At 45.3% G+C, this 16,628-nt stretch overlaps 1 protein-coding gene across 6 annotated transcripts in view; it reads left to right on the forward strand.

Annotated features, from left to right (window-relative positions):
- asap1b (ArfGAP with SH3 domain, ankyrin repeat and PH domain 1b) overlaps positions 1–16,628 on the forward strand; it is a 39,739-nt gene that overhangs the window by 20,540 nt on the left and 2,571 nt on the right. Inside the window, exons 10-24 of one of the 6 annotated variants that reach the window (XM_058060751.1) lie at positions 3,008–3,108; positions 3,179–3,248; positions 4,914–5,001; positions 5,071–5,119; positions 6,625–6,791; positions 8,681–8,814; positions 9,446–9,537; positions 9,615–9,801; positions 10,059–10,144; positions 10,548–10,663; positions 10,778–10,845; positions 12,019–12,126; positions 12,210–12,438; positions 14,021–14,089; positions 15,627–15,797. In XM_058060751.1, coding sequence (XP_057916734.1) covers positions 3,008–3,108; positions 3,179–3,248; positions 4,914–5,001; positions 5,071–5,119; positions 6,625–6,791; positions 8,681–8,814; positions 9,446–9,537; positions 9,615–9,801; positions 10,059–10,144; positions 10,548–10,663; positions 10,778–10,845; positions 12,019–12,126; positions 12,210–12,438; positions 14,021–14,089; positions 15,627–15,797 — 1,735 coding nt within the window. The remainder of the gene's footprint in view (positions 1–3,007; positions 3,109–3,178; positions 3,249–4,913; positions 5,002–5,070; positions 5,120–6,624; positions 6,792–8,680; positions 8,815–9,445; positions 9,538–9,614; positions 9,802–10,058; positions 10,145–10,547; positions 10,664–10,777; positions 10,846–12,018; positions 12,127–12,209; positions 12,439–14,020; positions 14,090–15,626; positions 15,798–16,628) is intronic. The other 5 variants (XM_058060752.1, XM_058060755.1, XM_058060753.1 and 2 more) reach the window with 5 other exon arrangements.

The raw sequence follows: 16,628 nt of genomic DNA on the forward strand, positions 1-16,628 counted from the left end.
CCCGAAAACCAAAGCTCAGCAAAGTGTCCTCTGCTGGCCACTGCAGGGGTCGGAAACAACACTCAGGTAGCTGTTAGCGTAGCATGTGGTCTGGTGAACTGTGTAGTAACTCAGCGGGGAGCCGCTTGTGTAAAGTGGCTTTAGTCGTATCGAAGAGGATCCCTCGGTACACATACTGTAGTGCGAGACCACTACAAAAGACAGCTCATCCCTGCGTGGGTTATTTTGAGCCTATATGTGTCTATTATGGAAACTATTACTTATCATTAATAACTGGCGGGAGGACATATTGTGAAAAATGCAACAATTAGTTTCCAATGTAAATGGGTCTAGTGGTTAGCGTGGTTATCATAGGTATGAATGAGAGTGTGAATGGTTGTTTGTCTATATGTGCCCTGTGATTGGCTGGCCACCAGTTCAGGGTGGACCCCGCCTTTCGCCCCAAGACAGCTGGGATAGGCTCCAGCACCCCCGCGACCCTTGTGAGGATAAGTGGTAGAAAATGAATGAATGTTTCCGTGATGGAAACTATTACTTATCATTAATAACTGGCGGGAGGACATATTGTGAAAAATGCAACAATTAGTTTCCAATGACTGTAAATGGGTCTAGTGGTTAAGCGTGCAGACCTCACAGCTAGGAGACCTGAGTTCAATCCCACCCTCGGCCATGTCTGTGTTGAGTTTGCACCTTCTCCCCGTGCATGCGTGGGTTTTCTCCGGGTACTCCTCCCACATTCCAAAAACATGCTAGGTTAATTAACGACTCCAAATTGTCCATAGGTATGAATGTGAGTGTGAATGGTTGTTTGTCTATATGTGCCCTGTGATTGGCTGGCGACCAGTTCAGGGTGGGATAGGCTCCAGCATCCCCCGCAACCCTTGTGAGGATAAGCGGTAGAAAACGAACGAATGAATGAATGAATGACATTAGTGGCGCCCCCTGTGGGTTGTGCTTCGGAAGACACGCTAGCGTACATGTAGTACAGATAAATTGAAATTGACTTATGGGCAATTAGTTAGGTGCCCCATGTTTTTCCAAACCATCTTGCTCAAATTTCACACACATGTGGTTGTCAGTCCCCCTAAAGTTGGCGGTGATTGGGTTTAATAACAGGGCTGCCATGTGGCGTATTTGTTCGAAAAATAATAGCACATGTAGCACAGCAGGGGTGCGTGTTTTGACACTTTTCCACCCTCTTTGTGTGCAGTGGCTGAGGATTAGAAGAGTTAGCTTCACAGCTTGTTTTTTTATTAGCCCTCGGCACATTCTGGAATAGGTTTTTATTCTAGTAACAGTTAGCTTTGTTATGATATCTTAGCATACATCGACCTACACCGCCCGTCAGTGTGTTTCCCGTCACTCTGCATGTCACGCAGGTCATGGTCACAATCTCACAGTAGTATCCCTAATGCGATTACCCCCAAATCGACCCCACCCCACCCCACCCCACTCCACGGTAGGCACTCGGTTAAGAATCCCAAATCTCACGAGGATTAGTGCACGTGCCGGCGACACGTTCCTACAAACGCACACACCGCCTGCACCTGAGCCGGATCTTTCACACCTCTCCCCTCTATCTTCTCCCATTCCTCCCTCCTTCTCCTCACTGCCTTCTGCTTGTCTGGAATCAAGTCTAGAAGAGTAAGTGCCGCTGCATGTAGGGCAACTTGTTCGTGCTGCATGATTTCAGCATGCTTTGTAGCTCCAATTCACGGCGGTATTCCGTTCGAGTGGTGCCCAAAAGCAAACCAGCATCTCAGAAAATTTTTCATTGACAGCCGCGGCTGTGGGCAACCTCCTGATGTTTTATTTTTTGTAATTAAAACCATAATATTGAATATTTACCTACCTCTGCATGCGCTTTAAATTGACTTTTTAATGCTGATGTTATTTCTGCTGTTACAACATTGGTTCTATTGTAATCATCATGTTCATAAATAATTATGCCTTCGCACTGAGCTAGGTTCTTTTTCCGAATCATGATCATAGAAAGTGACTATACAGTATGTAAAGATTTTTAATGTACAATTCTAACATTTAAACAGCAATTTATAGCATTGGCACTGTGTGCTATTATTTACATCAGGTGACGGACAGAGATGTGACATGCTGCATGTAGGCACCAGGAGGCACATTTGCATGGTGACTGGATTGTGCTGACACGCTTTTGTTATACAGTCATCCCTCGCCACTTCCTTGACACGGTTGTTGAAAATATGCTAAAAATGGCCTGTTATTTGTTTAAAAATAAGCATTTTAAGCACATTTTTCTGGACTAAATTAAGCGTTTTTAAGCATGAAAATGGCTCGGTGAGATAGATGCATGTTGTTGCTATGTTGTATTATTGTCAGTAATGTCACACTGATGAGATAATGGGCACCACAGGGAGTAAGAATGCTAACATCTGAGTCTATATTATGTCCCTCAGTGGGGAAATTTGCATTGCACAGCAGCAAGAGTACAGAATCAGTTAATTCGTGCAAAATACACAATATAAAAAAATAAACAATATAAACAACCCAAGTATTAACAAATCAACAATTTTACAAATACAGTTTACAGATAATATGAAATTAGATATATGACAAGTCTATACACTATGAGATCTTACTAGTGAGTTAATATGAGGCATTATAGTAATACTTCACTTAGTACTTAGAATACTTCATGTCTTAATGTGTACTATATTAGGTGTAAAGTTGACTATGGGGGTGTTATTTCATGTCTAGTGGGCTCTCAAAATGTAAAAAAAACGTATTTAACAGGTTTTTTATGCTCCATGAACTCTACTTTGCGTAAATTCACTTATCACTGTTGTGTTTCGGACTTTTTAACCGTGATAAACGAGGGATGACTGTTTTGACGAGCGATTTATTTTTGTCATATTTTGATTTGAGGATGTTTTTCGGCATGTTTTGTGTTTTTGTGTGGCATGTTAGCCGTCAACGTGGATTTTTATTGTTTAAAATGTGTTGTGTTGTGTGTCTGTGTTGCGGCCATCAGGACTCTCAGAGCAAACAAGGTGGCTACAGCATGCACCAGCTGCAAGGGAACAAGGAGTTTGGCAGCGAGAAGAAAGGCTACCTGCTGAAGAAGAGCGACGGGTGAGTGGACTGAAAAAGATGCCATGATGACCCTCACCCTTTTTTTTTTACCGCCTTTCCTTCTTCACAGGCTGAGAAAGGTGTGGCAGCGGAGGCAGTGCTCGGTGAAGGGGGGCATTCTCACCATCTCTCATGCCACGGTGAGTACATCAACGCACCCCCCCCCCCTTCCCCTCACATCCTTAACGTGCGACTGCCTGGATGATGAGCATGAGAGCGACGCGCATTGGGAGGCCGCGCCGCGCTCTCTTCTCTACCTCAATCTGGAAACTGGCAGCAGGGTGGAATTGACATAGATTGGTCACCATGGCAACATTGTCTCCTCCCGTGTCCCATCCCCCTTCTGCCTGCTGTTCCTGGGTGACTCATCTCTGGATGCGCGTACCGCTGCGAGCGAGCGAGCACCCTCCCCTTGCTTGTACCGCAGTTTCCTTCCCCCCCTTTTGGACACCGGGCACCTCAAACAAGGATGTTATGTTCTTTGTCGGTTTTGTGAATTCCCCCACATGTGGGCTACATCAGCGGTGACGCTAATGCATGTGCATAACGATCAAAAAATGACTCAAAATTTCAGTGACTAATATAACGGTCCAAATTGGTCGCCTCAAAACGTGATGACATCATCTCTGTCTGCTGAAAGTTAGCTGCAGGGGAAGCAGAGTCGTCTGCAATGTGAACTGACAAGGCTCAGTCTTTTTTTTTTAACTTTATCATCAGCATGCTCCAGTTCACCTTTGCAGACTTGATTCTGGATTGGAAACACAAGAGTCTTCATGAGAACCTTTTCCCCGAGATACGAGACAACACTTGCACAAGTCATGGATGAGTACATACATAACGTCAGACAGGCCATGTTCCTGATGGGAAAGATGACCTTTAGTTGATGTAGACCCGATCCGCTTTCAATCCTGATTGACGATGCGTGAATGTCACATTTTTTCAAAAATATGCTCTTCGGTGGTTCAATACAGCTTATTATTTGTCAAAATATGGACATATTTTAGCAAATTATATGTTGAAAATTAACTAAAATACACACATAAGGCATTCGGAAGATGCGTTCAAAGACCTTGTGATGAGTATTGTAGTATTCTACAATGGTCACTAAGTGTCATTAATTAATTAACTTAATTAATGTTAGGGCGGCACGGCGGTCGAGTGGTTAGCGCGCAGACCTCACAGCTTGGAGACCAGGGTTCAATTCCACCCTCTGTGTGGAGTTCTCCCCGTGCATGCGTGGGTTTTTTCCGGGTACTCCGGTTTTCCTCCCACATTCCAAAAACATGCTAGGTTAATTAGCGACTCCAAATTTTGTCCATAGGTATGAATGTGAGTGTGAATGGTTGTTTGTCTATATGTGCCCTGTGATTGGCTGGCCACCAGTCCAGGGTGTACCCCGCCTCTCGCCCGAAGACAGCTGGGATAGGCTCCAGCACCCCTCGCAAATCTTGTGAGGAAAAGCAGTAGAAAATGAATGAATGAATAAATAATTGTTACACACAAGCACCAGACTTGATCACCGTAGCAATAGGCTTTTATTCCAGGTTTGAATTATTAAGTCTTTATTATTTAAGTCATTGTGAACATGCACACAATCACCATAAACGTATCGCAACGCAATTCACAACGTCCATTAAGGAGTAGAAAGAAGCAAATCTTAAATTGCTTGTTTTGTCTACTATATTGAGTGTGAAGGTGACTATAGGGGTGCTATTTCAAGTGTCGAGAGCTCTAATGTTAATAACTATTCAGAACAGGTTTTCAGTGCTCTTAACTACGGAAATACATTTTTATTTCTCTTTCAGTCAAACAGGCAGCCGGTGAAACTCAACCTTCTCACCTGCCAGGTCAAGCCCAGCCCGGAGGACAGGAAGTGCTTTGATCTCATTTCCCGTAAGTTTCGAATTAGATTTTTGTACATCCAGCAGGAATTTACGCATGTATGACTTCTGTACCCCACAGATAACCGGACATATCATTTCCAAGCTGAGGATGAGCAAGAGTTTGTGATGTGAGTACGTCCGAAATCCGGATTGTTATTACTTTGAAATACAAAAAAAAACATTATTACAGCAATCCCTTCATGTGACGCATCTAAACATAACTGAGGGGAATATCCTCATGCCGAAATGAAAACGCAGCCTAGCGGAAAGACACGCTAAATATATTCATGCGGCGCCTTTGATGCTTTTGTCTCGGCGTCTTCCTTTCCTGACGTCTGCGTCTTCGGCGCTCGCTGCCTGCGTCAGCGCAAGCTCGAGCTATATCAATCCATCTCCGTGCATGCGGCGCGGTGCTCCTCTGGGGATGGATGCAACCCCCCGCCGCTTCCTCGCTGTCACGCACATACTCATCATCGGCACTAGCATCTTGCCGTGTTTGATGAAATATTCAGCGTTCCATAGCAACCCCCAATTAGCAGCAAGGATGTTAATGTATTCATAAGTATTGTCAGTCAAGGCACGTTTTGGCTCCTTGTCTCTGTGTGGCTTGGTGTGTGTGTGTGTGTGTGTGAGCAGATTGTGCCATGCAGGGAAGCAACTGGACGCCATGTTCAAAAGGCCGACATTGTGTTTCCCATCTGTGTGCTTTAGTTGGTACACCCTGATAAGTATATTGCATATCTTTAGGACAGGGATGGGCAAACTACGGCCCGGGGGCCACATCCGGCCCGCCAAGTGTTTGCCCGTATTACATGCATGTTTGTTTCCTTAATTATTATAATTATTATTATTACCATCATCATTATTATTATTCATTCATTCATTTTCTACCGCTTTTCCTCGCGAGGGTCGCAGGGGTGCTGGAGCCTATCCCAGCTGTCTTCGGGCGAGAGGCAGGGTACACCAGGGACTGGTTGCCAGCCAATCAGCCAATCAGAGGGCACATATAGACAAACAACCATTCACATTTGCATTCATACCTATGGACAATCGCTAATTAACCTAGCGGCGGCACGGCGGTTGAGTGGTTAGCACGCAGACATCACCGCTAAGAGACCAGGGTTCAATTCCACCCTCGGCCATTTCTGTATGGAGTTTGCATGTTCTCCCCGTACATGCGTGGGTTTTCTCCGGGTACTCCGGTTTCCTCCCACATTCCAAAAACATGCTAGGTTAATTAGCGACTCCAAATTGTCCATAGTTATGAATGTGAGTGTGAATGGTTGTTTGCCTATATGTGCCCTCTGATTGGCTGGCCACCAGTCCAGGGTGTACCCCGCCTCTCGCCCAAAGACAGCTGGGATAGGCTCCAGCACCCCCCCATGACCCTTGTGAGGAAAAGCGGTAGAAAATGAATGAATGAATAATTAACCTAGCATGTTTTTGGCATGTGTGAAAACCCACACATGCACGGGGAGAACGTGCAAACTCCACACAGAGATGGCCGAGGGTGGAATTGAACCCTGGTCTCCTAGCTGTGAGGTTTGCATGTTAGCCACTCCCTATTATTATTATCCCTATTATTATTATTATTATTAATTATTCTTATTATGTCTTCCGCTTTTGCGTACAGCTGGATCTCGGTGCTGACCAACAGCAAGGAGGAGGCCTTGAACATGGCGTTCCGCGGCGAGCAGACCAGCGGCGGCGAGGACGGCCTGGAGGACCTGACCAAAGCCATCATCGAGGACGTGCTACGCATGCCGGGCAATGAAGTGTGCTGCGACTGCGGTGCCGCAGGTGCGTGCGTCCTCGCGGCCGTCCCATTGGAGGACTTTTCGAGAGACATTTCTAGGCTATGAGAGAGAGAGAGAGAGAACATGAAAATTACATCACGCTGTTACATAAGTGACACATGCTGCGTCGACCCATGCATTCTTTAGAGAGGCCTTCCTCGTGTGTCACATCTTCTTCCCAGTGCGACTCGTGCATTCCTTCTAATCCCCCCCTCCCCTCCCCATCATAGTATTCACCGCATGCCGTAGTAATGACCTGCAGAAGTCGCCTCTTTGTTCCTCCTTATCCGATGTTCTTCCCTGCTTTTAGTAGTAATCAACAATGGAGGTCGTTCCGTCATCTTGCTCAACATTCCCTCTGTGACCCGTTCAGCGTCTCGCATCTGTTCCATGTGCTTGCTGCATCTGTGTATGGGCGCTGGCCTCCCTGCTTCCATGTGTGACTCACTGTTTTTTTTGGTCGGTGATGTTCCCCTCTCTCTCTTTCCCTCTGTGTGTGTGTGTGTGTGTGCACCACAGGACAAGCTCAAAAGCGCTGAGCTGTACTTTGCAAATCTCCAGGATTGCGTCAAAACACTGGGCGGTGTTGCCAGTTGTCGGTCGCCGCAGTTAAAAAGAAAGAAGTTAGCTTGAGATGCACAAAATTTGACCACACGCTAGCGCCGTTTCGGTCGCTGAAAGCTGAATTTTTGGGGCGTTTTTTTGGCTTGTGAGCACCCTTATCCTCCTTAACTTAATGTATTTATGTGCCCTGCTATTGGGTGGCAACCAGTCCGGGGTGTACCCCACCTCTGGAGGACAAGTGGTATACGAAAAGGATGGATTGATGGGTGTTTTTTGTTGGCCATTGTGAATTGATGTGCTATAGCGCCCCCTGCTGCTTTGGCATGCACTTGACATAGCCAGATAAACCTAATTCATTCATTTTCTACCGCTTTTTCCTCACGAGGGTTGCGGAGGGGTGCTGGAGCCTATCCCAGCTGTCTTTGGGCGAGAGGCGGGGTATACACCCTGGACTGGTGGCCAGCCAATCACAGGGCACACATACGTAGACAAACAACCATTCACACTCACATTCATACCTATGGACAATTCTGAGTCGCTAATTAACCTAGCATGTTTTTGGAATGTGGGAGGGAGCCTATCCCAGCCGTCTTCGGGTGAGAGGCGGGGCACACCCCGGACTGGTCGCCAGCCAATCACAGGGCACATATAGACAAACAACCATTCACACTCACATTCATACCTATGGACAATTTGGAGTCGCTAATTAACCTAGCATGTTTTTGGAATGTGGGAGGAAACCTGAGTACCCAGAGAAAACCCACGCATGCACGGGGAGAACATGCAAACTCCACACAGAGATGGCCGAGGGTGGAATCGAACCCTGGTCCTCCTAGCTGTGAGGTCTGCGCGCTAACCACATGACTACCGTGCCGCCCAAACCTAATACAGTGCTTCTCCGTTATTTTCTTTCATGCCCCCCCCCCACACAAGGGATTTGTGCATACATGCATTTTGATGCATTTTGAATCAGTCATTCATGCCAACGCGGTGCATCGCCGAGAGGTCAATGCCGCTCCCGTCAGCGTCACCGTGGCAACCACGAACTGCAGTTGAACCCGCCGAGCTCAGTTCAAGTCAGCTAATTGGAAGCGTCTATGCGCAAGACCATCCCACCATCCTGCATTGTAAACATTTTAGCTGATATTCACCTCGCAAAGGAAGTCTTTTGTTCTCCCGGAGAACGATAATAACATCTGACAACACTTAGCACCTCCGCGGTAGCTTCTTTAATCATTCAGGAAGCAGGGAATCCATTTTGCTGACTTCAGATATGATGAAAGAGGCAGTACATGTGGATTCTAATGTGGGACTGTTTTTTCATCGTAGACCCAAAGTGGCTGTCCACCAATTTGGGCATCCTGACCTGCATCGAGTGCTCCGGCATCCACCGTGAGATGGGGGTCCACATCTCCCGTATCCAGTCAATGGAGCTGGATAAACTGGGGACCTCAGAACTCTTGGTTAGTCATTAATAGGAGATATTGATTTTTTTTTTTTTCCATCTACCATGTATTTTCTCACGCTATAAGTACCATGATGCATTGTTCTTTTTTGTAGTTTTTATGTTATTGTGTGAGTATACCTATCAGATAAATACTTTTTGTGATTAATTTGTTGAAAAAGGGTGGACAAAAACCAAAACAGACAAAAACCTTTGCAAATGTTCCCATAGAATTTAATATAAATCCAATTAATCTGTTCTAGACACTCAAAAATAGTCCTAAAAAATACATATTATCCAGAATAAACATGATTTTACATGCAAAATAATTATAAATGACAACTAGATGGAAGTCACTGAACATTATTGATGCAGACTTGTTTTTCACCTTCTTTATGGAAAGTGCTGACACTAAAAAAATCAATCAAAAATTCACAGACAGTGACTCAGCAACATATCGGGTGCTTTGTTTGGGCACAGTACGGGACAAAAAGACTAGCTTGTTAAGAAAAAACAAGGTTTAAATTCTCATTTTTCCCCTCCACTTTCTCATGCACTCCAAATTATTATCATTTCATTATTATTCGCTTAGTTTCTGTATAAAACTGAGTTTGTTTATGTAAAATGCTGTAAATTTGTTCCTCCTGCAGCTGGCCAAGAATGTTGGGAACAGTAGCTTCAATGAGATCATGGAGGGAAACCTGCCTTCCCCTTCACCAAAACCGACCCCTTCCAGCGACATGTGAGTATCCGTCAAAAGCCCGATATTATATCCCCCGGACTCACACAAATTACACACCGCATCATGGTTTTTATCAGGACGGTGAGGAAGGAGTTCATCAACGCCAAGTATGTGGAACACAAGTACGCCAGAAAGACGTGTTCGTCCGCCGCGGCCAAAATGATCGAGTTGTACGAGGCAGTCCAGTCCAGGGACCTGCTGACCCTTCTTCAGGTTTACGCCGAGGGGGTGGAACTCATGGAGCCTCTCCCGGAGGCGGGGCCTGTGAGTCAAAGCTTGATGTCTTATCAGTTATATGAAGAACTTACTGATGTCATACAGTAAACAATGACTGAAACTTTAAATATTATAGTAATAGTACTATATATTTTTTGTTAAATGACTACACCCACACACACATAAAAATCAGAAGCAGCCCAGTGGGTATATTTTATTTTTAGGAGCCATTTTGTTGACTGCGGCTTGTTTAAAAACGCTAAAGCCTACATGGCCTCACTGCTGTGTTTGATGGCCCCCTGCAGGAAGCCGGAGAGACGGCACTGCACTACTCTGTACGGACCGCCGACCAGACCTCGCTGCACCTGGTGGACTTTTTGGTGCAAAACAGGTATGCATGCGTCATCGGGGAAAACGGCGGTGCTGTGACTCTGCGAGTCAATGTCCGAAATGGCTTGCTAGAATATGCATGCGGAAAACACAAAGATCCGTCTGCGCTTAAGCGGCGTGCCGCCACACAGCTCCGCGTTTCCCGTGAGGCAAACATAAGTGGGTCAAGCACTTGTTCTCTGCCTTAATGTATTCCCCTCTTTCCGATTGGTTACCCGCTATTGCTGCCATTTCCACAGAGGAAGAGGAGCCCACTCATTAATTAATAGTGTTTTGACATGAATCTGGTGCAGTAATAAATGCAGTGCATGCTGCATGGTGCATGAAACGGTCCGAAAGAGTGGCGGTATTGGACGCATTGCAGGATGCATTCAGGGTCTGACTGATTCTATGTATTTTCCTAGCGGTAACCTGGACAAGCAGACCGAGTGGGGCAACACGGCCCTCCATTACTGCTGCATGTACGAGAAGCCCGAGTGCCTCAAGTTGCTCCTGAGGGGCAAGCCGGCGACGGATATCAGTGAGTGGCGCTGACCTTACTCAATTCCCCCTTTCTCCCCCCAACCCCACCGCCACCGCTGCATCCCCGCCAGGCTTCTTTCTAACTGCTGAACATCCCTCTCTTTGCCCTCAGCTAATCAGAACGGAGAGACGGCGCTGGATGTTGCCAGGCGACTGAGGAACACTCCGTGCGAGGAGGCGGTGAGTGATTGCCGCCAACGCGGTGGGGTGGGCGTCCAGCTGGACCGTTGGCACGTTTTAATACATTGGACGGCTTCTTAAAGATAACTGGACTCGAATAAGAATGACACACATGGCGGTGTATCGTAGCTTGTAGCCGGTTTGGAGGACACACCAGTGGACGGATGGCGGAAGCTCCGCCCCCTCCTTATTTGGAAGTAACAGGTTTATTATTAACTCTAACGTGGACACATTAAACACAACAGTAATGCCAGGTTAAGACATTGTCAAGAGATATAAGAGATTTGGCACTTTTTCTTAAGGAGTGAGATAGTGGTTTGAGTCGATGACCCTCTCTTTTGAGGCTGTTTTTGCTAAGCTTGCGTTTAGCTTTTGCTATTACATATGAAATACATACAAGTGGACGAGTGGTTAGCGCGCAGGCCTCACAGCTAGGAGACCCAAGTTCAATTCCACCCTCTGCCATCTCTGTGTGGAGTTTGCATGTTCTCCACGTGCATACGTGGGTTTTCTCCGGGTACTCCGGGTTTCCTCCCACATTCCAAAAAACATGCTAGGTTAATTAGCGACTCCAAATTGTCCATAGGTATGAATGTGAGTGTGAATGGTTGTTTGTCTATATGTGTATATAACAATATAACAGTCACTAAAGTCATCATACAGCAACTTCACACTCAAATATACAAAAAACTCCTTTAAAGTTTTCCCATACTGTATTGCATTTGAGGAACGCATTCATCGGGGTGCTGCAATGACGTTAGCCCCCTGTGATTGGTTGGCTGCCAGTACCCCGCCTCTCGCTCGTAGACAGCTGGGATAGGCTCCAGCACCCCCCGCGACCCTCGTGAGGATAAGCGGTAGAAAATTAATTAATTAATTAATGTAGCATTCCGGAGACACATGGAGACGTTACCTTATGTTGCATTACCTGAATTACCTGCATTTTTGAAAACACACCTCCATTTTCACGTCTTCTTTCTGCTACTCGCCGCTCCTCACCTTGCCCTCCCTACTATAGTGGATGGAGCTGTTAAACAAGCCCAAACACAATATCAGCCAATCCGTGTCCACTTCAGGGTGTGACTGACTGTTGTTTTCCACCCCAACCACCCAAGCGCAAGGAAATTGGGTACAGGAAGTGTAAAGTTAGATGAGATTTTGTGTGTTCATCAGCTGGTGCAAGCCGCTGAGGGTAAATTCAACCCTCACATCCACGTGGAGTACGAGTGGAGCCTCAGACTGGAGGAGATGGACGAGAGCGACGACGACCTGGACGACAAGGTGCCAAGGAGAGCCTTCAAATCGACTCGATTCATCCCAAAGAGCCGGGGGTTTGACGTGTCCTTTTCTCCTTCACGTCCCAGCCCAGTCCCATCAAGAAGGACCGCTCCCCGAGGCCTCAGAGCTTCTGCCACTCCTCCAGCCTGTCGCCCCACGACAAGCTCTCTCTGCCGGGCTTCATCAGCCAGCGGGACAAGCAGCAGCGTCTCTCCTACAGCGCCTTCACCAACCAGATGTACAGCGCCTCCACCGACCTCACCTCCTCCCCCGTGGCCGACGGGCCGCCGCTGCCGCCCAGGAACCAGGGCAAAGGTCAGACCTGCACAGCTTACACTGTTCAGCTTATTTCTATGAAAGTCAGATTTCACACATACGTATCATGTCTTCCTAATGTTTCGTTATGTTCAGGACAGCAGAGGAATGCTTCATTTTCCTTCCTGGAAAATCTTTTCTTTCCACACACACACACACACACACACACACTTGAGTGGAATGCTATATGTCAGGAAGCAGGTGTCATTAAGATAAACACATAGCGTACACAGTGAGTGGCTGTCACTATTAGACATAGAAATAACAGTCCTCCTCACCACCAGGGGGAGCCGCCTATGTTGTTGAACACCATTATTGTCATTGAATTCATTTTTCTTTATAATTCATTTATTTATTTTTCTCAAGATAAGCCGTGAACTTGCACTTGTTTCTGATGGCACAGGAGATCCGGGTTTGAATCCCTGATCTCAATTGGAGACTCTAAATCAGGGGTGTCAAACTCAATTTACTTGGGGGGCCACTGGAGCTAGGGTCTGGGCGAGGCTGGGCCGCATCAGGTTTTCCAAAAAAAAACAACAAAAAAAACGCATTTATTAAAAACAGAAAAATGAATAAACTTTGCTTTGGTTCCGATTTTCTACAAGAAAAGCTCTGATAAAACATTCCACTGTTCTCAAATATCTTAATTTTTATTTTTCTACACAAAATAAGATAATAAGATAAAAAAATCAATCAATCAGTAATAAATAAATATAATAATAATAATAAAACGGCAAATAATTAAAAATTAAGAAACCACATATAGTTGGTGTGTAGACAAATAATTTTTTTCAGATTAAAATGAACAAAGCATTATTAGAGCCCTGTAGACATGACAAAACACGACTATAGTCACATTTATACTCTTTTTATTTACAACATATTGCGCAACTGCAGGGTCTTGAGACACATGCTAACTCGCAAACTAGAGAGCTAGCGACCTAATCGGTAGCCTCCAAGTTATTTCCTTTAAACTTAAATCGCCAAAAACTTACCACTTCCACACGGATAGGGAGGATAACTATTAACAGTTATTTAACCTTTAACATGAACATGAATCAAACGTAATAATTTTTTCCGGGTACATGATACCATACAGCATCCATATCAAACTTACATTAAACTTTCACATCAAGGCGGGGGCCTCAAACTAGTGTCCTGCGGGCCACATTTGGCCCACGGGCCGCATGTTTGAGACCCCTGCTCTAAATCGTCCATAAGGGAGATTATTTGTGTCTTGGCAACCCTGCTGTGATTGACGGCGACCCGGTCCAGGGTGTCCAAAGTCAGCTGTTACAGAAAATGGATGAAAAAAAAGCATCGGAAACAAGTGGAAGTTTCAGCTTTATTCTATGTGGAAAAATAAGCGTAGCTAATAACGACGTCGCTCGGTTCCTCTTCTTCTTTGCTTTCGTTTCACGTTTCGCGTGTGTGTGAAGCAGCTCGTTTTTTAATTTAAGAAAAAAAAAAAAAAAACATAGACATGCTGAGTTGCTCTCCCACACGCCTCCTCCTCATCTCGCTCTCTTTTCTTCCTTTTTTGTTTGGTGTGTGTTCCTTTCTTTCTCTTTTATTCTTTCAGCTCCACACTTGGCATTCCTCGGCTCTCATTCGCACTACGCCACACTGGCTGGCACTCGACCATACATCAGTGAATATCTTCATTTTACTTCGGCTTGTGTGTCGCACCAGAAACCCCCACCCCCCGCCAACCCTTTCCCCATCTTACCCCCGAGCCTCTAAAGTGCGCTTGTTTACAGCTCAGCCTTACAGGTTGATGCCGCTTTGTGTGGTTTTTTTGTAGTTTTTTTTTTTTTTTTCGTGGAGACATGTGCTGCCATCTTTGAGCTGTAAACGCAAGCCCCCCCCAGCTGATTGCTCTCTCTGGCTGAGCTCTCTGACTGCCTTAGTGTAAAAACACACACAATCCGTGATACACCATGACGATACAAATACACATAAACACAACCTCTTCCGTGTTTCTCCTTTTTGTGCTTTTTCATCTTCTCCTTGGGCCTCCTTCTGGGTTTTTTAAGGCTGCGTTCACACTTGTGGTTGGGTGCTCCGCAATCCAGAATTGGACAGCGTTTTGTGACATCACTGTTGCCGATTTTCTTTATCAGCTTCTATAATATACTTTAAAAGAGACACAAAGGCTCTTCTAACTCCATATTTCGCATTTACGCATGCTTTTAAAAGAGCTTCTGCAATTAATCGATGTGATTAATTAATGTGATTAATTGTTTTTGATTCAGGAATGACAATATACTCTGATTTAATCCTCTTTAATTGTCCTTAGCGGCACGGCGGTCTAGTGGTTAGCGCGCAGACCTCACAGATAGGAGACCAGGGTTCAATTCCACCCTCGGCCATCTCTGTGTGGAGTTTGCATGTTCTCCCCGTGCATGCGTGGGGTTTTTTCCGGGTACTCCGGTTTCCATGCTAGGTTAATTATCGACTCCAAATTTGTCCATAGGTATGAATGTGAGTGTGAATGGTTGTTTGTCTATATGTGCCCTGTGATTGGCTGGCGACCAGTCCAGGGTGTACCCAAAGACCAAAGACAGCTGGGATAGGCTCTAGCATCCCCTGTGACACTCGTGAGGATAAGCGGTTGAAAATGAATGAATGGGACATGCTTTTAAAAGAGCTTCTGCAATTAATCTGTGATTAATCAATGTGATTAATTGTTTTTGATTCAGGAATGACAATATACTCTGATTTAATCCTCTTAAATTGTCCTTAGACATCCATGAAAGCAGACCTATTACCTATTACAAGATAGTCACATAATCCGGTTTAACTTTGGAAAACAATGATTGAAATTTTTGCCACTTTTTGGATATTTTGTGGTGATATTGATTTTTTTTTTCATCAAAGTAATCGTTACTTGTGTGATTTCAGAGCAGACACATCAAGAGTCCCTTTTTAGCCAAAATAAACACAAGTGTGAATGCAGCCTAAGTAGATCCCCCACCTGTTCCTGGTTGGACATTCGCTCCCCTCACATAAATACAAAGCGGTTTAACGGCGCTCCAGCAGAGGGCGCTGACTCACAAGGCAATTCACTCAACATTTCCCAGCATGAAGATGCTTTGACGAGACTTTGACAAGATCTACTGTACATGCATACACACAACGCAGGGCATCATCAACCTCATGTCTTCTATGTATTATCGCTCCTCCAGCTCCTCCCCCATCCGGCCCCACCTCTCCACTCACACCGGGAGGCAGCTCCACCCTGTCCAAGAAGAGGCCTCCGCCCCCCCCGCCCGGACACAAACGCACCCTGTCCGACCCGCACAGCCCGCTCTGTCACAGTAAAGGGGGCTTGTCCGGGGGTGAGACGCAAGCACACGGTACAATTAGGATACGGCACGGGGACACTTGTTGACCACACAACACAATACAAACACAAGGGGACACTCGGAATGTCCTGTCCTGTAAGACAAACACTATTTAAGGAATTCTACAGGTGTCCGCCATCTTAAAACTTCTACAATGTGCATGTCATTTTTTAAAACTAACTTAAGTGTAGAAGTATTTTCCAGCATAAAAGTACAATATAAATACACTGCCTTCAAAATTACTGTTACTATAATGTTTACTGAGACACACAAGCACCAGACTTGATCGCCGCAACAACAGGATTTTATTGCAGGTTTGAATGATCTCACAACAAAAACCCCCAACACGGTCTACTCTCTCTGCAGTAATTCACACCCAAGATAAAACTCATCTCTGACTCCCCAACGTCACTTCCTGCCCCCCCCCCACCCCAGTTATAGTGAGGCTTATTTATGTCTTAAATGGCTTATTGTGTAATATTAGGTCTACTCTAATAGGTCATTTGAGCTTAAAGGTGACTATAGGGGTGTTATTTCATGTCCGGAGAGCTCTAACAATGTTAAGAAGGTCGTAAACAAGTTTGTTATGCTCCAAGTCTGAAAAAATTCCACTTATAAATAAACATACTTATTTTTTTCCATTGTTTTTCCCATGCAGAAGACAACATCTGAATTTGTTTTCCTGTAAAGCGAATCGTACAAAAACTGTGTTTTGACTGTAGTCCAGTCCACTTCCGAGGGTACTTGTTTTGTCAGTTTTCAAATCCCAATTTAGGAAACTCGGAACAGAAGCCTCACATAAACAATTCATTGTCACTATCGCTTGTTTTCATGATGTGGTGT

Source organism: Doryrhamphus excisus, chromosome 21, assembly GCF_030265055.1.
Source record: "Doryrhamphus excisus isolate RoL2022-K1 chromosome 21, RoL_Dexc_1.0, whole genome shotgun sequence".
In the NCBI taxonomy this organism is placed as follows: Eukaryota; Metazoa; Chordata; class Actinopteri; order Syngnathiformes; family Syngnathidae; genus Doryrhamphus; species Doryrhamphus excisus.